Source organism: Echinops telfairi, unplaced genomic scaffold (genome assembly GCF_000313985.2).
Source record: "Echinops telfairi isolate 266 unplaced genomic scaffold, ASM31398v2 ScPeMD7_7412;HRSCAF=8450, whole genome shotgun sequence".
Taxonomy (NCBI): domain Eukaryota; kingdom Metazoa; phylum Chordata; class Mammalia; order Afrosoricida; family Tenrecidae; genus Echinops; species Echinops telfairi.
The window spans coordinates 12,343,053-12,368,295 of record NW_022111312.1 but is presented as its reverse complement, the minus strand read 5'-3'; the positions used below and the strand labels follow the sequence as shown (position 1 = coordinate 12,368,295).

The 25,243-nt window shown below is 49.0% G+C and overlaps 1 protein-coding gene and 1 non-coding gene across 2 annotated transcripts in view; both read right to left on the bottom strand.

The window, feature by feature from the left end:
• ORAI1 (ORAI calcium release-activated calcium modulator 1) overlaps positions 1-3,796 on the bottom strand; it is an 18,300-nt gene extending 14,504 nt beyond the window's left edge. The window contains exon 1 of the mRNA XM_004709590.2: positions 3,445-3,796. Within this exon, the coding sequence (XP_004709647.1) occupies positions 3,445-3,744 (300 nt within the window). The 5' untranslated portion in view covers positions 3,745-3,796. The remainder of the gene's footprint in view (positions 1-3,444) is intronic.
• Positions 3,797-19,791: 15,995 nt separating this feature from the next.
• LOC115871964 lies at positions 19,792-19,955 on the bottom strand. The gene has a single exon (XR_004047582.1). It is a non-coding gene; the product is annotated as a U1 spliceosomal RNA (small nuclear RNA).
• Between the last annotated feature and the right edge of the window lie 5,288 nt (positions 19,956-25,243).

The following is a 25,243-nucleotide window of genomic DNA, read 5'->3' as shown; positions in this document are numbered from 1 at the left end:
GACACTTATCTAATGGTGACCATATCCTACATCCAGGAATGCTTATTTTGCATCTGATGTTGGAGCTGGGACGCTGAGCTCAGCCAAGGCCTGTTGTTACTAGAAACAGTGGCAGGAGCAGGTGGGAGTCTTGTCAGCAGATCAAGGTGTATGTCATCAGACCCCCTCCATTTCTCAACCCTTCCCAGGCCCCTGATGAACCCTCCTGCAAGCCTGGGGGAGATGAGGTGGCAGGTCCTCTCATTTGTGCAGATGAGAAAACTAGCCCGTATGGTAAAGGCAAATTACCCGGCCATACAGGTCTGTCCTTAAGTTCCCGGTGCCCCCGAAGGGGATGCCCAATCCCAGCTTTTTGGAAGACCACACCCCCCCCATTGGCATCCTTGCCATGCCCCAGTTGAAGGGGCACTCAGCCACTTGGGTTTTCCAGGGCTCTTGGAAGGAAGCCCTTTGGGGGCAGGAAGCAGTTGTGCTGACTCATGGGCCAAAGGAGAGTACTCCAGGAAACTCGTCTCCATGGTGCCGGACTACCCAGCACCCCTTCCCCTCTGAAGCTCACCCACAGGCTGGGTGTCTGTGCTGGGAGCTGAGCACGGTCAAACAGGCCCCGCTGCCCTCTTCCTCCACATCCCATCTCATCCTGGGATTTCCAGCCTCATGGCACAAACGCAGTTACCCAGTTGTAAGTGCTCCTCCTGGACTCCTGAACTTGGGTTCAGCCCTTCCCTGTCTGCAGAACTTTGGGGCTCCATCAGCAGAACTAGTGGTCTTCCCTGTGGGGAAAACAAGCTTCCTAAAGCACAGTTTGGGTAGGTCAAGGCCCCCGTCTAGTGCCACTTGGTGCCTGGACCTCCTGACTTTTCGACACTGTTTTTAGCAAGAGGAAGAGAGGGATGACGCTGGACACTGAGGCCCCTGGGGGCTCCAAACGGAAGGGAGAACTGAAAGGGCCAGAAATGTCCTCCACCTGATCTGCTCTGAATCTGTGACCCCAACACAAAGGGGATGTGACCTCCCACCATGTCCATCTCAGAACTGCAGTGAAAGGCTGACCATCACTGGGGTCACCCACCTCTCCTCTCCTTTCCCCTGAATCATCACTTTTAGTTTTGCTTAAAAGAAACTTTGTCTTATGTCTCCTTCTTTGGGCTCAGGCCCAATAAGTCTGTGGCTGGACATCCACCAGAGCTCAGTCCACCACAAAGCAGGGTCCAGGCATTGAGGTGTTGGGGTTCTGCTGGCCGGCCTACCGGGGCGGGTTCAAATCCTGCCTCTGCCAGAATCAGCTGCATGAGCTGGAGAAAGTCACCTGCCAACATCACCTCCAAGGCTGGCTGAGGAGTCGGCGCCTAGCACACTGAGCACGGAGTCAGAGCCAGCGAGGATGTGAGACTGGGATGGGATGGATCTACACTAAAAACTAGAGAGCCGCTTCCTTCCGACGCATGCTCGAGCGGGCACTCCCTCCACTTCCAGCCTGGGTGCAGAAGTACTTTTCAAACACCAAATACCAGTCTCTTTGAGAGAGTTACTAACCACAGAACGTTCTTCCAAGTGCATTTCATGACAAGGCCATCATTCTACAGTGTGGCTTCTTTTTCACAAAGGTGGAAAAATTAGTTGTTGTTAGCTGCCCTGGAGTCGGTTCCTGTGCATTGTGGCCCCGTGGGACAAAGTCAACCCCCACCCCACCCCCCACACCCCGGGTTTCCCAGACAGACACCATTCTGGGAGCAGATTGCCAGGTTTGCCTCCTGCTAAGCCGAAGGGTGGGTTTGGACTGCAGGTGAATATTTAACCAATGTGACACCAAGGCACACTTTTAAGTATCAAACCCCCAAAGCAAACCCACCGCCATCTAGTCGTTCCCATCTAGTCGTTCCCAACTCAAAGCAATCCTCGCAGGAAGTCTGAAATCAATCGTAAACCTTGACAGGAGTGGCAGGCCTTGTCTTTGGTTTGGGGGATTGGTGGGTAGGTTTGAACTGCTGACCTTTTGCTTGGCAAGCAAGTGCCTAAGAGTTGAGGCTCCTTCGGTAAGGTGACCAGATTTTAACATTGGTAAAGTAGGACACCATTGATAAAAATCATATCCTGGCGAAATAGCCAAATGGCAGCCGAAAATCATATACCCTAGCTTGTCGTGCATTCTTTCCAAAAATCGGGGCTTTTTTAAAACACCGCGGGACGCAGGAAAAATTGTTAAAAATCGGGACTGTCCCACCAAAAGCAGGACGTCTGGTCACCTTATCCTTCGGGGTCACAAGAGCTTCCAGGCATGAAAGAGCTACCGCATCTTTCTTCAGCACAGCAGCTGGGGGAGTTCCAGCTGAGGACCTTGCCTTGCAGTTAGCGGCCCAATGCTTAAGTCACTGCACCATCAAGGCTCCTAACTGCTGGGTCACAACTTTCATTTACCTATTTAGAAATCAAGGCCCAGAGAGGGTAAGCGGTTGACCGTCACACAGGCAGTCCGTGTCCGAGCTAGGAGAACCCCCAACCTCCCAGCTTTCCCCTGTTGTAGGCTCACCAAGGTTTTTAAAATGGACCCAGACACACTCCCTTCCCAAGAAAACACAAGTGGTGCAGCCACACCCTCCTGGGGCAGGCCTGGGTGCGCCTCCACCCGCCACAGACCCCAACCAAGCAGGCTGAGGTCACTCGTTATGTGGGGCACCACAGACTCCTAGCCTGACGATAACCATAGGGTCACTTTTGGGGCCCATCTGCTGCATGGGGGTGGGGTGGGGGAGACGGACGGAGACTGACAGGGCAGTTCTCACCCCAGCTGGTGAGGCCATGGGGTGGAGAAGTGCCTTCTCCATAAATCAATTCAGAGCCCACTTAGGAGAAGCAAGTCCCACCACTCCTCCCCCACACGCTGTGACTCCGTGGTGAGTTTGAGCGGGGAGCTCTGTCAAACCCCCCCACCCCCAGGCAGAGTCTTTTTGAAGGGAGAAAGGATGCTGGGAAATCCCCAGTAGCTAATTAGCTTCTAAGAACAGGGCAATGCTTGCTGGCCTCAGGTGTGGGGGTGTGAGGAAGGTAGCTGGGGGCTCTCCATCTGCACTTCTGGGCACCTGTCTCCAGGTGGGTCGGACCTTCTGAGACCTTCCTGGCCCCGAAACACATCGGGGCTTCTGACAGATCTAACTTCGGAGGTCCCTCCGTGTTCCTCCCTGCTTGCTGCCTCAAGCTCCCCCTTCCAGAGGCACCTGAGCCACCCAACCTCGGACCTCTGTATGGATTTGTCACCCCTCATCTCCTACATCGGGTGCCACTTGTTATCACACACATCTGGCCTCCTGCATCGATAGCCTTCCCCCAGTTGTCCGCTTCTCCCCCAGCCCGCCCGGCCTGTCCCCTTTGGGCCCCGGCGGGGTGGCGCGGGCCAGGCTGGGCCAGGCCGGAGGGGGCAGGGCAGGGCAGGGCGGCCGCGCTCACCATGGCGAAGCCGGAGAGCAGAGCCGAGGTCCGGCTGGAGGCTTTGAGCTTGGCACGGCTCAAGTAGAGCTTGCGCCAGGACAGCGCCTGCATCGAGTGCTCGTTGAGGCTCATCACCTCGGAGTAGCTCTGGCCGATCCAGTCCGGGTAGGTGACGGCGGGCGGCGGCGGCGGAGACCCCGGGGGCTCCCCGTCCCCGCTGCGGCGGCGGCTCCGGCGGCTGCCGCTGGTGGTGCTGCCGCCGCTGAGGGGAAGCTCGGGACTGTTGTTGCTCGGGGGCGGGGCGGGCTCCGGATGCATGGAGCACGTTGCGGAGTCGCGGGCCGCCCGGGCGTCTGCACCGACAGCGGCCCCCACCCCTGCCTCACGTCCGCCTGCGCCTGGGACAGCCGCCGCCTGGCCGCTGCGCGGGCCCGGCCTGACCTGGCCGGCCGCAAAGGACGAGCCGGAGGTCGAGGAAGCAGCTGCAACTCCAGCTCGCAGGCCCGCGGTGCCGCTGGCAAAAACTCCGGGCGGCCGCGGCGCGAGCCTGCGCGCGAGGTAGCGTCCGGATCCCCGGGTCCGGACTCCGGCGCGTACCGCGATTGGCCCAAACCCCGGGACTATTTGCATGCGCCCCGCCCACTCAGACGCCCCGCCCCCGAGGAGGTGGGCGGTACCAGAGTGAGTCATGTGAGCTGTCTCCTGGGACGGGTCCGCCCCCTTCCGGGCGCGGGTCCGCCCCCTTCCGGGCGCGATTCTTTCGGGAAGCGCCTCCAGCCTCTGGCCCGTGGCGCGCTCACCCAGAAGCTCCCGCGGCCTCCACAGCTGCTCGGATGGCTCGGAGCTCGGACTCCTGGGCCGGGCCGCCTGAGGTCACCCCCCTCCGAAGTCCTCTATCCCCTTTGGAAGAAGGTGGCGCAAGTTCGGCGGGAGAAAAAGCAGGCACAGGTAGAAGTCCGTCCAGTCAGTGTTTCTTGAGGGCAGAGAATGGTGAACCCCCTGCTCTGGTGGGGTGTATGTTAGAGAGAGAGCAGACACGAGCATAGTTTTAGCAGTTGAACTACGCACCTGTCAAAGTAGAACTATCCTTCAGAGAGTTTTCAGTGACTGGTTTATCAAAAGTAGATTGCCAGGCCTGTCTTCCGAGGTACCTCTGGACTGCCGCTGCAACCCTGTTAATTTGCCGCCGACCACATGAGCAGTTTGCAGCACCCTCTTTAGTGTTTGTTGTGCGTCATCTCGTTGATTCAGACTCAGGACCCATGGGACCGAGTGTTGTCTTCCTAAAGATTTACCGTTTCTGCAAATCTTCACAGAAACAGATTGCCCGGCCTTTCTCCTGTGGAGCAGTTTGTGGGTTGAAACCGCAGCCCTTTCGGTTAGCAGCCAAATGTTTAACCATTGTGTCATTCCTGGTGCTGTGGTGAGGAAATCCAGGAAAAAGTACTTTCATGGTGCTTACATTTCATTTTGAGGAATAGGCCACACCTCAACAAGTAAGATAAATTCACCCCTTTCCTAGCGGGTGACATTTGAGTTGAGACCTGACTTTCTTTCATCAGGGTAAAGGAGCCTGCCCCAGGGAGGAAACAGCAAATGCAAAGACCTGGACCTGCCACCGCGCAGCTGGAGCAGAGGAAAGCCAGTTTAACTATGGAATAGTAGGACAGATATGAGGTGGGGGCTAGAAATGGTCCCCTGCCCTGGGGTGTCAGCTCCACGCCGGCATCCAGAATACTCCTTGGAATCCTCGCAGTACTCCTTAAATATGTGTGGAATGAGTAAATGCGGAAGAGGAGGATTTAGCCCCTAGACATGAGGTGACGTGTGCCCCTTATCACCACTAGAGCGCGCCCCTCTACCCACCCACCATCCAAACCAAATTCACTTCCATCAAGTCAATTCTGGCTCTTAGCGACCCGATGGGGCAGAGTGGAATAGGGCCAATACCTTTGGATCTCCAAGACTGCAAATCTTGGGAGTAAAGGGCCTCATCTTTCTCCCGAGGAACAGCTGGTGCATTCAAACTACTAACCTTGAAGTTAGCAGCCCAACATGTGACCCATTACACCACCAGAGCATCTTCTACCCACTCACATTGTGGAACAAAATCTAAGGCCCCCTACTCTCAAAATAAACCTACAGGATGGTCCCAAGAAAAGACTAGGGGACCTGGAAGGTGGATTTCCTTCCCCGGCACTGTAGTGATGCTATGTTAGGCGTTAGGCTAATCCACCAGTCACTCCTTGGGAAAAGATGAGGTTGTGTGCCCCTGTAAAGATTTACGGTCTTGGAAAACCTAAAAAGCAATTCCACTTAGCCCAGTGAGTCAGAATCAACCAGATGGCATCGGGTTTGCTTTTTCTGGTTTAGGGCTTGTTTCAAGAAACCCTGGTGGTATGGTGGGTTAGGCTTTGGGTTGCTAGCCAAAAGACTGGCAAGGCCAGAAGCTGCTCTGAAAGAGCAAGATGAGAGTCTTGTTTCCATAAAGATGCGCAGCCTTGGAAACCCCATAGGCAGTTCTACCCTGTCCTGCCGGGTTGCTTTGAAGCAGAATCCACTCACAGTGGGGGTCTGGTTTGGTTTGGGGTTGGGGTCTTGCTTCTTTGCTGCCCTACATGTTTGGTGGTCTTGTTTCTTTGGGTGGCTTGTTACTCCTTTCTCTTCCTGTCTGTCTCAACCCAACCGCCAGCTGTCACTTCCAAAATAAGGCTTCCTTCCCTATCTAACCTACCCCCACCCTGTGTGACTTTCTGTCACCTCCCTTGGTTTTATTTCCTTCAAAGCACTGATGACTACAGCTTCTTTCATTGTCTGGCACACATATTGACCCTTTTGTCCCTTTCTCCACTAGCCATCGGGAGCAACGTTTGTTTTTCTCTTTGCCTCAGCGTCCCAGGCCCTTGGGAGACTCCCAACCGAAAGAAGCACGTTCACTGAATGAAACAATGAAATGTCCTGGGTCCTTCAGAAAGGCCCAGCGAAGGGTTGGGAAGCTCGTTAGTCCCCGACTTGCATGCTTTCTTCCCAAAGACCCCATGGTCAACGGTTCTGGCGTTAAGCTGAATACCTCTTTTTTTGTTGTTTCTTTTTGGATTTCAGTCTGCCTTTTATTATTGCTATCTTTTTAAATCATGATATTGAGCACCTGCGAGTAAAATCTGAAAACAACGTCAGCAAATGATGAGCTCCACCATTATGTGGAATATGTTATTGCAGGGGATGAAAGGGACCCCATATCTCAAATATAATTTATAGAGACACATTCATTAAGTCTTCAACTAAGGTGACCAGATTTGAACATTGGTAAAGCGGGACACCAATGATAAAACTCATATCCTGGCGAAATAGCCACATGACAGCCGAAAACCCGTATACTCCAGCTTGTTGTGCATTCTTTCCAAAAATCAGGACTTTTATAAAGTGCCGCAGGATGCAGGAAAAATTGTTAAAAATAGGGACTGTCCCGCCAAAAGCAGGATGTCTGGTCACCTTATCTTAAACAGGACTACGGTAGGACATAGACAAAGAAGTCATCCGGGTGAGAGAGACCATCTCAGCATCCAGTCCAAGGATTTACAGAGAACCAGCCACTTAAAGGACGCAGGAGGGCAACGGACACTGGCACAAAACCATGATTGGTGGCAGATCAGTGCATCACAGTTGCAGGCAGGGCCACAGAAGATGGATTGGGACCATCATTGGGACAAGTACATTATGCTAAACAGAAGAACTTACAAGATTGGTTTAGGGCCCTCCATCTAGGGCAGTCAGGATATGACTCACAACCTTAGGACTCTAATACTCCATTTGCAACAAGGACACACCTAGGCAAGACCCTGAGGGAGAAATTCTGCCCTCCACCCTCAGTTGGCTGGGGGAGTGGATGCAATCCACTTTCTAATACACTTGGCTTGAGGACAGGCTTATTCACATTGCAGGCGAACAGGCAGAAGGAATTCAATGCAGGCTTAATGTCCTAGGGGGACTCAGAATGGATTGGGTGCTTTCACTGTAACCCTAGCCTTCTGAAAATAGAGTATGCAGAATGTAAGCTCTCATGGAACATATTGAAAATGAGAAGATGTAGCAAAAGCTAAAAAGACCTCAAGCTGGGAATTATTTACAGCCACTATTAGGAGCTTATGGGAAAAGAGAGCCACTTACAGAGCTAGCGGGGGCAGGGGCTCCTGGCTGGAGAAAAGTCCACTGATTCAGGAAGAACAAAAGGGGCTCTGAGTGGCGACATTGAAGGGGGCTTTGAGGTGAAGATAGGTCCTGGTTTCCCTTGCCAGCTCCACCATGCCCGCTTCTCCCCTTGCTTTCCAATCCCTTTGGGGTTTGAATCCCAGCATCTGGGCAGAGCAGAAGAAATAATAATACTCCCCAGACTTTGAAGAGGGTCTGGGGAATCCCTGCTCCCAGCCTCCTATTCTCTGCAGTTAGTAGCTTTCCCCTGCCTTTGTGGAAACCACCTGGCACCAATGTCATCCCCAGTACCTGTGCCATCACCAACCCACTTTGATAGACAAGTAAACTGAGGCCCAGCAAGAAAACGTAAACCAAGCTATCTGTTATGGAGTCCATTCGACTCCTAGAGCACCAGTAGGACGGGTTAGAACTGCCTTTGGAGATTTCTGAAACTAGTATTTTTCCCCTAATAGTTTTCTGGGCAGCATTTCCTTCTGTTGTGCATGGGGTCCCATGGGCCGGAACCGAATGCCATCTACCAACAACAACATTGGCATATGCTTCACACATCATACAATTTAACCTTTCAATCATATTAAGATGCAATCATCACTACAATCAGTTTCAAAACATTTTCTTCTTGTACTTATTGTTAGCATCCCATTTCTCCCCCTGCCATGCCGATAGGTAATTATTAACCCAGTTACTAGTCTCTATAGATTTTTAAAAAGATTTTCATTTTGATTTGTAAGAGCCCCCCAATAAAATGATTAATAGATATATATTTAATCTTAGGAAGAGTCATCTTAATTTTTTTTTCTCTCTAGACTTACCTCTCCTAGATTTCATATATAGAACATCACACAAAACACAAACAGGAACAAACAAAAAAACAACAATGACTAGACAAAACAGAGAAACCTCAAAGGAAATGAAAGCAGAAAATATTAAAAACAACTTTAAAATGGGTCAAAAGGGAGACCACATGGTAAGGTATTGCATTTTAACCTATACAGCTGCCATAATTAACTCTATAATGCTCTGGTAGCAAGGCTACTCATATCCCTGTAGCTCAGAGGAGAGTCTCAGGAGGCTTAACCCATGCAGGGACCCTACAAAGGGATTTTGGGTTTCCACTATCATCCGTGGCCTCTTGTAAACCAGGTGTTCACAATTTAAGCACTGATACCACTTCCTCCTTTGGATTTGGATTTTATTATTTACATTCCTTGGGTCACACAGACTGGAGTGCTTCTTCCATGTGGACTTAGTTGACACCAGGAGAATGTAACTCCTTATGGGAGTAGAAAGCCTCATCTTTCTGGTGGCTTCATACTGCTGACCTGGCAGTTAGCAGCCCAGCCGGTAGCCACTACCAACACCAGGGCTCCTCCCAAAGAGAGAAAACAAACTGACTGCCTGTTGCCGGAATTAGAAAGTCCTTTTCTGGTGGAATGACTGGTGGTTTCAAACTGCTGACGTTGTGGATTATAACCCAACGCATAACAACTAGGCAACCAGGCCTCCCTCCCAGAGAGAAGGCACCTCCTGAAAGGACACATGAGAAGCCAGGAGTGAGGAAGCTGAATTCAAATAATCAGAACCCAGGTCCCCCTTCCTCTGTGTCTCCAAGCACTGCGAATGGCTCCTCCTAGTGGCCAGGAGGTGTGTTCTCGAACTCTGGGGTTTATATCCCCAAAAGCCAATTACGAAAATTTCATTTCCTGGTCCCTCCAGGACTGGGTAGCTGCAGCCTGCTCCAGGGTAACCAGGACCCCCACACCCAGGATTGGCCACCGACAGCATGGGCTGCCTAGGGAGGTGTAGCAGGTTCCCATCCAACAGAATGACAAAGCAACAGTAATTATGTAACTGACCATTAAGGCTAATCATCTAATTAACAGGCACCCTAGTGGTGTAGGAATTATCCTCTGGTCTGTGATCTGAAAGGTCAACAGTTCGAAACCAGGCTGCTCCTTGGGAGAAAGACCGGGCTTTCTGTTCCTGTAAAGAGTAACAGTCTCAGAAACCCACAGGAACAGTGCTGCCCTGTCCTATAGGGTCACTGTGAGTTGGCATTGACTTGATGGCAGTGAGTGAGTGAGTGATCTAACTCACTATGGAAAGGACCGAGGAAGGAGCCCCAGCGGCACAAGGCTGCTAACCAGAAGGGCTGCAGTTCGCATCACCCAGTGGGGTGCGGGAGAAAGACCTGGTGCTGTACTCCGTGAAGATGACAACTTTGGAAACTCTCTGGGGCATTCTGCCTTGTCCTGTAGGGTCCCTGTAAGTCTGATTCTCCTCGATGGCACCGATCAATAGCAAGCACGAAGGAGCTGAGCAAGGCATTGTTCTGGGCACATGGTTATTTGAACTCTCATTCCTTACAACCTTGGGAGGGTCATGCTACTACTATTATTTATTTCCAGGTGGAAAAAAAAAAGAGCTACCGAAACATAGAAAGTAGTAAGACGGGGTTTTTTAACCCTCTAAGAAACCCTAGTGGTGCAGTGGTTAAGCGTTGAACTGCTTAACAAAAGGGTAGTGGTTTGAACCCCTTGGCGGCTCCTCAGGAGAAGGACTATACAGCCACTTCCTTAAAGACTAATCCAAACCAAAGGCACTGCCATGGAGGCATTTGTGACTGGTTGTGTCCCTGTAGTAGAATTGCTTCTTAGAGTTTTGGAGGCTGTCTTTAGAGGTGCAGACAGGCTTATCTTTCTCCTATGAAATGGCTGCTAGGTGTGAACCACCAACATTTAGCAGTTAACGTCCAGACACTTAACCCCTTGTGCCACCAGGGCTTCCCTTGGACACCCTACCGGGCAGGTCTGCTTTGTCCTATAAGGTCACTGTGAGGCTGAATCCACTTGGTGACACTGAATAACAGCAATGATGGACCACCTCCGGCTTCAGAACCTCAAGAAACATTTTGTTAACATGAAAACTACCAAACACCATCTAAGCAGTTCCAGGTTTTTGAAAGTTCTAAAGAAGCCCTGGTGGAGTTGTGGATTAAAGCATTGGGCTGCAGCACTGGGCTGCTAACCACAAGGTCGGCAGTTTGAACTCACCAACCACTCTGGGAAAAAGTTGAGGCTGTCTGCTTCCGTAAATACTTACAGTCTCTAAAACCCTATCAACTTGGGGGCAGTGGGGTTTTTTGGGACCAAGTTTGAGAATGTTTGAACTAGATGATGTGTAGTCTTTATAAGTAGTAGGTTGGCTGTCTCCTTAGCCACTCAGCTGCAGTGTGACCTTGGGCAAACTTCCTGACCTTTCTGAACCCCAGTCCTCTTAGGAGCAGTGGAGATGCCTATTACAAATACCTATTCATAGACTCTGAACATAGGCCTTCAGTCACTCTCCCCAGCAGTCTTAGAAGTGTAAATCCGATGCCCAGCTGTGTCTCCTCCCTTGCCCCAATTCACCGTCTAGGGCTTGAAAAACCCCTAGTAACAATCTTAAAATCAGCCAGCTTTATTGAGCACATGCATTTGCAGAGCAATGCTTTTATACATCTGTTGATGGGGAGCTCTCTCCTTCCAGAAGCCATGAATTTCAGTTTTGATTATTTATAATAGTGCAGACGTTTCCCTCTACCCCACCCCTGTGACCCCTACCCCTGACCCCCATGTGTTGCCCAGGGCCACCAGACATCTGGAAGTCCACTCTGGTGAGCAGTCTGATGGGTTCTCAGGGTCAAAACATTGCAAGGGATGGAAGCTGGAAGCAAGATTGGACACTGGCAGTGAAATAGGTGCAAAATTCATCCTAAGTAGTGAAATTCATCTTAAATAGCGTCTCCTCTGGCTGGTCTCTGTCTTGGTCTCCTAGAGCTTCCGTAAGAAAGCAGCAGAAATGTATTCTCTGTCTTGGAAACCAGAAGTCTAAAACCCAGGTGTCAGGAGGGTTGGTGTCAGCCAGTGTGGTAACTCATGGTGTCCATACCACACACACACCTATATATCCCCATACACATGCACACAAGGAAGTCTGCAGTGGGCAGAAACCTCCTACCATCACCAGATAAATGTTCTTTCATGGAACATGCATAACAGCCCTTTCTGCCAAGTGCCAGCACCATTCATTCCCATGTGCCAGATGGGACTCCAGGAGGTTGAGTTCTTTGTCCAAAATGTCACAGTAATGAAGTGGTAATAACCCCCTACCACCTAAGGCCAAGTACTATGCCTTGGGGCTCCGTCTCTCCCACCAAACCCTTTCCCCATGTTTCCCATTGGCCAAAGAACATACCCTTATCTCTGCTCACTGACTGCAGGGTCCATTCCCAGCTGAACCGTGGGAGTGAGGTGGGGATGGTGAGAGGGTTCGAGTGATGAGTTTCTTTACTGGGTGATGAGTAACAGCAATCCTAGTGATGTCACTGTCTTAGCAGGGGTGGCCCTCCTGCCACCGCCCTTTGGGGTCATTTTGCTGTCATTCCTCTGACAGTATCAGGGTTTTTCTCAGTACCACCCCTCATCCATCCATCAATGCCACTAGACAGAGTTGGTGTCTCTGCAGACTCCCCCCGGGAGCCTCCCCCCCCCCCCCCCCGGCCCCTCTCTGAGCTTTTGGTGATGGCCCTGGTGCTTTGGCATCCTTTGGCTTGTCCTCAGCTTGGAGCTGTATCACTCCTCTGTCTCCACATCCTTTTCTTCTCTGCATGTCTCTGAGTGTTCCTTTCTACGATACAGATAACCTCAGGTCAGAGATCAACCACCTTCCACCAAGCAGGACCCTGGAATGAGCTTCCATGGACTCTCGAGCCAAGAAGTTCAGTTTGAGCAGCTGGGGGCAGGGGGGGGGGGACTGCAAGTGATGACAGTAGAGATTAGAAAAGAACATAAGCTTTGGACCTCAGCACACCTGAGTTTGAATCCCAGCTTTACCACTTCATTACTGTGACATTTTGGACAAACAACCCAACCTCTTTGAGTCCCATCTGTCACATGGGAATGAATGGTGCTGGCACTTGGCAGAAAGGGTTGTTATGCACGGTCCGTGAAAGAACGTTTGTCTGGCGATGAAGAAAATGCTCAAGATGATGGTTATGTGTTTCCCATCTGGTGAGACGTATTATAAGCAATATGCTCATTTCTAATCATATGAACTGGCCGTGCTGTGTGGATTTGCCAAAGGCAGTTTATCAATAAGCCTCAACCCAGGGGGAAAAGGCGTCAGGAGAAAGCTTGGACAGAATTGTTTCATAGGCGTCTTAGTTTTCTAGGGTGGTTTAACACAAATGCCACAAGTGGAGGACTTTAACCAACAGAAATGTATTCTCTTACAATTAGGAGGCTAGACATCTGAAATCAGGGTGCTGACTTTGGCTGGGGATGGGGGACAGCTTCCTCTCTCTGTCAATCTTGGGAAAAGGTCCTTGGCTCCTTTCACCAGCTGTGAGCCTGGCATCCCTTGGAGAACTCCACGTGTCTTAGCATCACTCTTGCCCTGAGCCTAAGAAGCTCTCAGCACCCTGTGTCAGAAGGGTCCACTTCCGACTCTTCTTTCTTGTTGGTAGTAGGTCTTTCTCTGGTTTGTTCTCTCTCTTCTTTGATCTCTTGTAAGATAAAAGGTGGCGCAGTCACCCCTCAGGGAAATGTCTTTTCCTTCAAGTCTGTGACCTGGGTAAGGGTGCTGCATCCCACCCTACTCTCCTTAAGAATGACTGACGGATCACATCAAATCACATCATGGGGGATGATTACATACATTATCATAAAACTGAGAACCCTGGCCCAGCCAAATTGACACTTATTTCAGCGAGGACACCGTCCAATCCACGACAGTAGGTAGTAGAAGAGCAATTGAAAACAATGAAAAGCAGGCCAATGAGGGTGAAGAATTACCCCAACCCCTCCCACCCACCAACCCACCCTCCCTCCAGGCGCCTTCTTAAGCCTGCTATTGGTCCCTCTGTGCTGGAAGCTACCTGTAGGGTTGGCCTCCTGGGGATACAGAGACAAGCAGAAGAAGGGCATCTAGTGGATCTGAGGGCTAGCCAGCCCAAGAACACAAGTTGGGTGGGAGTTACATAGACCCTCTCTGAGGCTGAAATCCCCATCCACCAAATAGGCAGAAGTTCACAAAACGTTGGAAGGTTATCCAAATGAATGACTGACTTTGAAATGTTGACAAGAACCTACCTGGGTCCCGGGCACTGGAGTCGTTGTTCACTTGCTGTCGAGTAGATTCTGAGGCCTGACCACCCTGTGTGCAGAGTAGAGCTGCTCCACGAGGGGCCAGGGTGGAACTTCTGAGGCACACATCCAAGCCTGTCTGCAGAGATGGGGGCCAGGGAGTGGCTTTAAAATGTCCTTCTCTAGTAGTCAGTCCCTTCACGAGGCAATCCTGGGACTCGGGCCAATGATAGTGTCCACTCCTGGGGTAGTTACTAAAAACCAAACCAAACGGTCATCGAGTTGATTTTCACTCCTCGTGACCCCACATCATGACAGGGTAGAAACTGCTCCCGTGAGTTTCCGAGACGGGAATGCTTCATGGACGCAGGAAACCTCATCTTTCTCCTGTGTAGGGTATTGAGTCCACAAAAAGAGAGGGGTCATATAAATAACTTTGCTGGATACATACGTCTTGGGACATGCTCTTTACATGCAAACGAACGAACTAGCTAGCTGTTTCCCGCCCAGAGGATGAGAGAAGTCCCGGGGAATAACTTCAGGGTACAGGAACAGAGCTGCTGGGAGGATATTTTTATCTCAGAGATGTGCCACTGTGTTCTCTCCATTCGAAGTGGGTGACCCGTCTGTCGTCTCCTTTTAGAAACCCTGAGTCAGGGCTGCCCATGCCGAGGACAGGGGAGCTGAGAGTCTGGCCGCGACACTCCCACAAAAGGATTTCAAAGCCACTGGATTTGGAATGGGTGTCTTGGCCTCAAAGGGCTGCCAAAGTTCCCTGGCCTATCCCCCACCCCCCACCCCCGTCCTGGGGCGGGGAGTTGGGGGAGCAGCTGAGTCTGCTTCCAGAATCTCTCTTTGTGTAATTAAAAAGAAAAATAGAACAGCCCCGCGTTGCCAAACATGTACTTAAAGTGACAGCTTTGAGTTCAGGCAGTGAAAAACGAAGACCTTAGCGGTTCAGAGGCAAAGGCTTCGGGCTCGGCCGCCTCCTGACCCTGGATCTTCTGCTCAGCGGGAACCTTTCATCTTCTGCCCTGGCTCATAAAACCTTTTTAGACAGAGGGTATTTATTTCCCACAGGACAGGTCCAGCCTGATGCCAAGGGCTCAAATGTTTTGAGGATGACGATGGCAACAAATGTACAAATGTGCTTGACACAATGGATGGATGGATGGATGGATTGATTGTGATAAGAGCTGTACAAGCCCCCAAAAGAATGATTAAAAGAAAAGAAAAAAGAACAGGTCCAGCCTAAGCATCAAAACCCAGCATCCCTGGGACTGCCTGCCACAAGCAGTGTGAGGCTCTGAGGGCCTGAGAGAGGTGAAGAAATTGGGGTGTTGATCCCATAAGAATCACCCCAAATTCACATGGTCTGTCACGGAAACCTTCCCTGACGACATCTATTCCATCTGAAAATTCAGTCAACTCTAGCCCTTAACTCTTTTGTAAAACCTGGGCTTCCACTGTATCCAAGCCACCATCATCACTCGCCTGGGGTCTGCAGTCCCATGCACAGTGGTCTCCTTATTCCCACTCCTTTTTTAAAAAAAAATACATACTTTGTTTTGTGGCATTGGCTGCCATCCCTCAATGTAATACTGTAGTGCTCTGTCTACTTCCTCCTCCCTGGGTTTGTTTCCATCTGTCCTTCTTGCCTGCTTTTCTGTCTTTTGACCTTGTTTTGGGAGCATATACTGCCTACTTGGTCTCCTATGGAAGATTGTACTAAGGAGTACATCCTCCCCTGCTGTCATTATTCACTTTATAGACCCGTCCTTTTTTTTTTTTTTTTTAAATCAAAAAGCCATTTACTTAACCACTGTCCTACCAGGTCTCCTGAAACTGTTAAATCAAGGTGTCAACAGGGCTGGTTCCTTCCGAGGCTCTCAAGGGAAATTGTATCTCTGCCTTTTCAGGTTTTCAGGGGGCCACCCATACTCTTGGGCTCATGGCTCCTTTCTCTATTTCAGAGCACATTCCTGTAGTTTGCTTCCATCGCTGCATTGTCTCCTCCTTTCTATGTGTCCGTTGATAAGGATCCTTAGGAGGACCTAGGGTCCACCAATCATCTCAGGGTAACGCCCCATCTCCAGGTGACTGAATCATGTCTGCAAAGTCTCTTTTACCATATAAAATAACATAGTCACAGCTGCTAGGGAGTAGGATATAGGCATCTTTGCAGGGTAGGGGTGGAGGGCATGATTGAGCTTGCAGGAACCCCAGCGGGGCCATGGTTAAAATAACTCTCTAGGAACTGAAAGGTTTTTGGTTCTGACCCACCAGTGGGGAGAAAGATCTGGTGATCTGTGCCCATAAAGATTTCAGCTCTCCTCTGTCCTTCGGAGCTCTAAAAGGCAGCAACAGCAGCAACAGCAACATTGAGCTTGCCACACTGCTTAGGGCCTCCCAAGACCTTCTTATCTGAGTGAGGATAGAACTCAAGCTTCTTACGCATAGCTAGAAAGCCTTATCTATTCTTCCCCTTCCTCTCCCGAGCTCAGTCTAGCTGATTTGTCGGGAAGGCTTACTGGCTTTCTTGCTGTTGTTTCCACAGGCCAAGTCCATTCCTCCCTCAGGGCTCCTGCACAGGCGGCTTTGTCTGCCTATAAGGCTCGTCCCAGATCTGCCAGTTGCTGGCTAACTGCATCCTGCCTTTCGGATCTTGCCTTCTCAGAAAGACCTTTCTCTGCTGCACAAGGCGTCTGGTTATCACCTCAGCCAGGCTTACTCGTGCTAGACACCAGCCCTTATCATCACTTCCTGTTCTTTATCGACTTGCTTATGAATTCTTTCTCCCCTCACACAATAAAATGTGAGCCAAGGAGAGGCAGAAAACACTTGTGCTCAGGTTACTCCCATCGAGTCGCTGCCAACTCACAGCAACCCTATAGGACAGGCTGGAAGTAACCCTGTGAGCTTCAGACTGTAACTCTTTACAGGAGTAGAAAGCCCTCTCTTCTAGTCTCCAGCTGGCATGAGAGAAATGCTCCCTGAATGAACCGATGCCTGCAGGAATGTGCTGGACTCCCAGCTGGGCCACAGGGCTGAAGTGCCCAGGTGGGACTCAGGCTCAGGATAGAGGGAGGTCAGAAAGACACCCAGCATCTAATGAACACCTACTGTGCTCCAGTCCACTCTAGACCCTCCCTCGTGCAAAAACCAAATTCACTGCCAGAATTTGAGTCAATTCTGACTGTACAAGACAGGGTAGAACTGTTCCTGTGGGCTTCTGAGACTATAACTCTTTATGGGAATAGAAAGTCTTGTCTTTCTCCTATGGAGCAGCTGATGGTTTCAAACTGCTAACCTTGCATTTAGCAACCCAAAGTATAAGCTCTAATACCAACTGTATGCTGGACCTTGTTCTAGTTCTTTTGATCTTTGCTGAGTACCAATTGTGTGCCAGATCATTTGCTATTTATTCAAGGACCATTTATTGCGTGCCTACCAAATGCTGGGCTCTGAGCTAGTCATTCAATGGACAGTACATTTATCAAGCATCTCCTGTATACCAGCTGTTGCAGTTCAGTGCTTAGTACTCAATAAAAATAAATACCCCAAACCAACCTCCCTGCCACCCAGTGTGTTCTGACTCACAGTAACCCAATACAGTATAGGGTTCTGAAGATCAGACATCTTTACAGAAGTAGCTTCATCTTTTTTTTTTAATAGTTTAATCGGCGCTTCATCCATAGAATTCAATAGAATTGAATTCATAGAATTCACTCATTCAGTCATATCCAGAAGAGTTGTACAATCATCAACCACAATCAATTCTAGGATATTTTCTTCTTTCTAAACTCATTGTCATTTTTTAAAATTCATGTAATTTTAATACCTGTAAAATCATATAAATAACAAAAAAAATTGTAGTGAACACAGCCTCATCTTTTTCCTGTGGAGCAGCTGATGGGTTTGGACCGTCACCGTCGTGTTTAGCGGCCCAGTGCCTGACCCACAAGTCCACCAGTACCCAGTAGTTACTTAGTACATGCCCGATTGAAGTGAATGGCCTTGTGGAGCCCTCTTTGCTCACCTGCCTGTAAATAAATAACGAACATACAAAGATAAGGCTGTGCCGTGGGTGGTTCAGGGTGCAGAGTGTAGAGGGACCCTTTATCGCCTTGAAATGCCAGGTACCTTTCCCAGTCTTATCTTCTCACCTGGGAACCAGTGCTTTGCAGGTGTGACCAGCTTGCCTCTCACTCACCTGCCTGCCCACCCCTCTGGGTACCCAGGAAGGACTTCACTTGAGTATATGTCAATTAATGCGTGTTGCCTCATTCCTACCCCTTCCTGGCCCTTCTCCCAGCACCTGCTCTTCCTTCCTGCCAGGATGGTGCCCAGGTCTGCAATGAGCCCAAAGCCTTTGTTGGGCTTCCCACCCTCCCTGGACTCAGGCCTGGAGACTACAAGCTGTCCAAAGGTCTGACTCTCCTTCCTTGAGCTTCCATCTTGGCAAATGGGGGGTGTGGGGCAGAGGGGAAATTACTGAATTAATAAGAATTGATCCTGGTTGGAAAAATGCAACAATGCAAAGACATTGTTCAGGACTCACGTTCTCACCACAGTTGCAAAGTCTTGTACCAGAGGGGTCCTAAAAAGTCTGGAGAAATTAAATGAACAGACATGGACGTTTTCCATGCGCTTTTTGAAGCCTCCTCATATGATCTGACCCTGCTCGTCTTCCTTCCTTTTTCTTTTTCTTAAAAAACAAACAGTTTTTATTGTGATAAAAATATGTTTAATACAATATAAGCCAATGTCAACTATTTTGCACATGCCAATTTAGTGGCATTTGTTCTTTTTAATCATTTAGTACAACTGTCACCACTCAAAAACCCAAACTGAGGAAGTGGGGGGGGAGGGGGAAAATGAGCAACTGATATTAGGGGCTAGAGTGGGAGGCAAATGTTTTGAGAATGATGAGGGCAGCAAATGTGCATATGTGCTTGACACAATGGATGTATGTATGGATTGTGATGAGAATTGTACGAGCCCCCAATAAAATATTTTTTTTAAAAACCCCAAACTGAACTCACTGCCATGGAGTTCATTCCAACACCTTATCAGACAGAATAGAACCGCCCCTGTGGGTTTCCGACTTCAAATCTTTACAAGAGCACACAGCCTCGTCTTTCGCCCTCAGAGCACTAATGGGTCTTCTGTATCAGAGCTTTAATTCTGAGCACCTCAGGTTTGCAAAAGGCAGTTTATTGGTAGCGACAGTCCAAGAATCCAAATAAATTAAGCGTCCCCTGAATTCTTTCTGATCATTAACCAAGGCTGTAGATAATCTTGCTCTTAGGCAGAGTGCCTTGAAAAGTGGGTTACCTCCACCCCTCTCTAGTCAGCCCAAAGAGGTGTAGTCTCTCTTAGGGGCTTGCCTGAGTGTATTCTTGATGGAGGTCACTGGAATAGCCACAGTTCAAGGGGTTGCATAGTCATAAGTGATGCCCTATCAGACTGTCCCTGACTGCCATGGTGGGAGGGTCCAGGACCAATCTTGTAAGCCCCTCTATCTAGCAATGTACATGTCCCAGTCCCGGGTCGTTCCTGCTTCTGTAGTCCCGTCTGTCACTGTGATGTATTGATCTGCCACCAGTCATGAATTTGTGCCATTTCCCTTTGTTCCAAGCACTATTTATCTAGCTTCCGGATTGTGAATTCTCCGATGTCATTTTAATCTTCTGCTAATGACCTTCCTCATCTGGATGACTGTCTCTGTCTTTGTGTTGCCTTTGTCCCTTTTAAGACTTAACAAATGGTCTTCTTAAATTACTTTGCTATTGGGGACCCTAAAACAGTTGGAGCACCTGACCTTGTGGTTAGCAGCTCAATTCGGAGGCCACTATGCCATCAGGGACCCCTGCCATCACCACTAACCACCAAGCCTGACTATTTCCAAATTATTCCACCACTAACTGTAACTCAGCACCTGCCCCCACCCCTACACTGCTTCATGTACTCATTGCTTTATCTTTGATCTTATCTTTAGTCATCAGTTCCTTTAAAACATTTTTTTAAGGGGAGAGCGTGAACCCAGTCCCCCACTATCGCAAATTATGCAGTCAAGTTTCCCACATTTGGGGAAATCGCAGGGGTCAGCACATCCGGAGTACAATGGATAAGCCTCGCCCTGGGAAAACCACCTTTGTGATCATGGCATCTCCTCTGCCAGGTCAGTATTCCTCTAAAACATTTGTGAAGGTAACTATGGTAATGTATCCATTATTTTGGTAATAACTGGCTAAGGCAGAGTTTTTCATAGCAAAACCCAATCTTTAAATAACTCTTGTGTTACTGTAAAAGTAAATTTTTTTTAAGTAATAAAGATTGTGCAAAAAAAAAAAGATTGTGCCATGGTAGACAAGTTTAGAAATAAGGAAGATTAGATAGGTTTTTAAAAAAATCATTTTATTGGGGGATCATACAAGTCTTATCACAATCCATACATCCATCCATTGTGTCAAGCACATTTGTTTATTTGTTGCCATCATCATTCTCAAAACATTTGATTTCTGCTTGAGATTAGATAGTTCTAAGATTAACAATTGGGAGACAATCTCAGACAGTCAAACAGGATATAAAGCATTGGCCTATGATTTTAAAAAGATCCTTATCACCACCCACTTAGGAAATAAGCAGTAAACCACATATAATACAATGTAGACACAGTGGCAAATGACTTAGCCTTCACCAAGGATGAAGCCTGCCCTGATTCGTGCAACGAAGTGGACAGGTCTTGAAGACAGGATGCTGAGGAAGAAGCAGCAGACCCCGAAGTCCCATCTAGGGTGTTTGGGTTTCTCAGCGACATCCAGGTTAGGCCAGTCCACAGATGTGGAACTCTGGGTGGGCGGCTCAGGTTGCCTGGGCTCAGGAGAGCAGAGAGCCGGGAGAGACTGGCTGCACATGGGTGCAGAGTTTCCTTGTGGGGTGATGAGAATGTTCTGGGACTGGACAGAGCTGGTGTGCGCATATCATTGAAAATGTAATGCATGCCCCCAAACGATGCATTTTTATGTTATGTGAATTTCATCTCCTTAAAAAAGACACATTTAAATGAATCAATACATAATACAATGAAGCAAAATAAAACATTATCAACATCTTCCTTAGAAATTCTCCCCTGACCCTGTTCCAACCCCCTCTTTACTATCCCTTGGAGAGCACTGGTCGTCTCAACGTGTGCTTCTCACTGGTTGTTCCACTGCAATTCTTTCACACACATACACATACACACTGGCAAATATGGAAACACAACCAGTGCACCACCAGGTATACCAATTATATTAGAATAATGCAATCTTTTATCATTGTGACTCGATAGGACAGAATAAAACCAGTCCACAGGGTTTCCAAGGCTGTCATTAAAATTGTTTTACTACTTTATTTTCCCCCAAACACTTTTATTGGCATATGATTCACACATCATAAAACTCAATGGTTCAATCACACCAAGAAGAGTTGTGCAATCACCACCACAATCAGTTTTGGAAGGTCTGTCTTCTTTAAGGAGCATGGTTGGGCTGCTAGCCTCAAGTGGTGAGGTTTGAAGTCCCCAGCCAGCCGCTCTCCTGGCGGTGGAGGAGGCTGGCCACTCTGGTAAAGATGTACAGTCTCAGAACCCACAATGGGCAATGGGTACCTCTCCTCTGCCTTCTAGGGTCATTCTGATTCAGAACAGACTCAATGGCAGTGGGTGTAGGCTTTTTGTTTTTGTTTCATTTTTTTTAATTTATTATTAATTGAGAGTTAATGCATATATTGTATTATTCCATAGTTCAATCCCGTCAAGCAGAATCGTATAATTGCTACCACAATCAATTTCCAAACATTTTTTTTCTGCCTGGACTCCTTGACATCATCTACGTAGGCTTTTTGTCTTTAATCTTTTTTTCTTTCTTTTTGTTGTCTTTAATCTTTAAGGAAGCAGACTGACACATCTCTTGCCCACCGAGCTGCTGGTAGGTTCAAACCACCGACTTTTCTGTTGACCCCCAAGAGCTTTACCCACTGCTCCACCAGTGGTGAAGTCTTGATCAAAAAGGCATCCCCTTCCAGAGAGAAAGATATGGCAGTTTCTGTAATTATTCTCACCCCTCTAACGCCATCTGGTCGATTCCAACTCATATGCTATATGAAGTTTCAGCTTCAAAAACGAAATCTTTCTGGGAGCACAGAGCCTCATCTTCCTCCTGGTGATTTTGAACCATCGACCTTACCATTGAGTGTCCAACACTTACACAACAGTGCCACCAGGGCTCCTTTCTGTAAAGATGACAGCATAGCAAACCCTATGCGGCCATGCTCTATCTATACAATTAGGGTCTCTATGCATGGGCTCAGCTCAGGACTCTAAGCCAACAGGCTTACCAGGGGGTTCAGAAAGCTCCAGTGAAGAGTTCCATTAGATTTTAAATCTATGTTTCCCGCACACTTTTTGCTGCCCACTCATAGATAAGAGCCCTGGGAGTGAAATGGTTAGTGAGTTTCGGGCTGAAAGGTAGCTGGTACAGGCCCAGCAGGCAGGCAGGGGAGAAAGGTGAAGCTAACTGTGGCCAAAATGCCTGGGAACCTTTGGCCACGGCTGCCCCTCTGCTCTGCATGCAGTGAATCGCCCTGTGTGAGAACTGACTCAGTACTCGAACACCACACACACACACACACACACACACACACACACACAAGTTTAATTTGACCTGGTTGCGCACTTTATATAGACAACTTTCGGAAGACAGACTGGGCTTTCTACTCCCGTAAAGAGTTAGTTTCGGGAAACTACAGGGGTAGTATACCCTTTTTTCCCCCGAATTTTCTTTCTCTCTTTTATTCTCAAGTGTTCTACCCTGTCTTATAGGGTCGCTATGAGTCGGCATCAAATCCATGGCAGTGAGTTTGATTTTATAGGCAATTTACTGTCTACACACTTCTGCCCCTCACTGTTCCATTCACCATTCCGGTGGATCAGAGCCACTTATCTCCCTGTTGCGTGGTCTCTCTTCTGTCCTCGGAAAGTGCACTGTGTGACCTCCTCAGAGTCTCCAGTCATGCTTTCCATGGGTGACCTTTCTTGGCTGCTTGATCGTTTTATCTGGGCCGCTGCGATGGTACCATTTGGTGTGGGCTCCCTCAACTTCACACCCCCCACCCCTCCTGCCGCCCCCTGCAGCTCAGGGGCCCTGCACCTGTCCTCTTGTGGTGAGGAGGGAGCCTGCTGGCCCCTCCCTCCGGAGCTCACACCTGCATGGGCTGAGATTGTCCTTGATTGCCACTGAGTTGGTGGCGACTCAGGTCAGCCCCGTGAGGTATAAAGAATTGCCCTACATCATTTTCCAGGCTCTGACCTTTCACTAGAAGGTGGCCAGCCCTTTCCTCTGAGGTTGGACCCTTTCCGCTGGTGAGCGCTTCGTGCCATCCAGGGATTTCTCTGCACGGAATTCTTGGTTTAGATTCCTAACAACTCCATGTGACAGAGTTGAACAGGGTCTCCTAAGCTGTTTGTTGACAGCATCAGTTTCCGTTGGTCTTTGTCCCATGAGCTACTGTGAGTGGGTACGAAGGCCAAGAGTGCTTAATGATTGCGCCACCAGGACTCCTGGTGTGGGCTGAAGTATTGTTGTTAAGTGTCGATTCAACATGTCATTTCAAGAGGGATCAAAAGCTGCTGGCTGTTTTTGTTATTGTTAAGTGCTTTCAAGTCGGCTGCTAGTCCTAGAGATCCCATGTAACAGAAAAGGAAATGCTACCCAGTTGGGCCCTGTGCCATCCTCACAATTACTGTTATGTTTAAGCCCATTGTTGCAGCCACTGTGTCAATCCATCCCCTTGAGTGTCTTCCTCTTTTCCACTGAACCCTTACCAAGCATGACAGAGTGCTTTTCCAGGCACTGGTCTTTCCTGATAACATGTTAGTTCAAAGTACCTGGGACAGTCTCTTCATCCTCGATTTTAAGGACAGACCTGTACTTCCTCGATAAAACTCACTGCCATTGAGGTCATTCTGACTCACAACAACTTTATAGGGCAGGGTAGACCTGCCCTTGCAGGTTTCAGATGCTGTAACTCTTTACAGGAGTGGAAAGCCTCATCTTTCTACTTCAGAGTGCCTGGTGGTTTCCAAACTGCTGGCCTTGAGATTAGCAGCCCAACGTGCAACCATTAAACCACTAGGGATCCTCCTGGGACGGATGTATTCTATCTGCTTGAGGGTCATGGTATAGTCAATGTTCTTGTCCAACACCACAATTCAAAGGCATCAGTTCTTCAATCTCCTTTATTCATTGTCCAGCTTTCGCAGGTGTATGAGGCCATTGAAAATACCTTGACTTGGGCCAGGCATGCCTTAGGCCTCAGAGTAACATCTTGATCTTTGCTCTTTGAAACTTTAAAGAGATCTTTTTTGACCCCTGATGGCGTAGTGGCTACATATTGGGCTGCTACCTGTGAGGTCACCAGCCATTCTTCAGGAGAAAGATGGGCTTTCTTCTCCCGTAAAAACATTACAGTCTCGGAAACTCACAGGAGTAGTTCTACCCCGTCCTATAGGGTCACTCTGAATCAGTGTCAACTCGATGGCAGGGAGTTTGTTGTTTTTGGGTTTTGCAGTACAATCGCCCAGTGCAGCACCTCATTTAATCCCCTCACTGCTGCTTCCCTGAGTAGTGTTAAACTGTGGATCCAAATAACATGAAATCCTTGGCAACATAAATCTTTGCTGCCGCTATCATGATGTGCCTGGCCAAATGGTGATGATTTTTGTTTTCTTTTCGCTGAGATGTAATCTGTATGGAAGGCGGTCCTCCTTGATCTTCATCAGGAAGTGCTTCATGTCCTCCTGGCTTTTCATCTGGCAAGGGCGTGTCACCTGCAGGTGGCAGGGAGAACCTGTGACCTGGAGTCAGTCCATTGATATTTCCCTTCTCTCAGAGCCGTTCTAAGATTGTGGTTCTCTGGACAATGCCCACGGTGACTCTCTGTCTCTACACCACCCTGCTCCTCTCTTTTGACCCCATCCCTCTACTCCAAGCTTGCCCAGGTGACTAGAGCTCCAGGCTGTAGTGTAAGACTCCACTGCCGGGCTCCGCCTCATACCCCTTCCCCCATGTGTTTATCTTCCTGCTGGGTGGTTTTGGGGCATTTAGAGTCTTTGGGGCTCCAGGTACACTTATATGTCTATGTGTCTATGTCTCTTGTTCTAGAATTTTCCTAGCCTAGGGACTGCTGGATCACAGGGTACAAACACCTTTACCAGATATTGTCCAGCCTGTCCAAAGTCCAAAGAGCCTACTTCTATCTGTTCCCCTGTCTTGGCCTGGGCCTCGCCTGCCTTCTCTCCCAGAACCTTTCCCTACAGCCAGCCCCACTAAGTGTACCTCTGAGCTCAGAGCTCAATCTGTGTACCATATCTGTCCTCCAGCAGCTTTCTCCAGTTCCTCCCCAGCTGCCCTCGACCCCGACCTCCCCACTGCCCC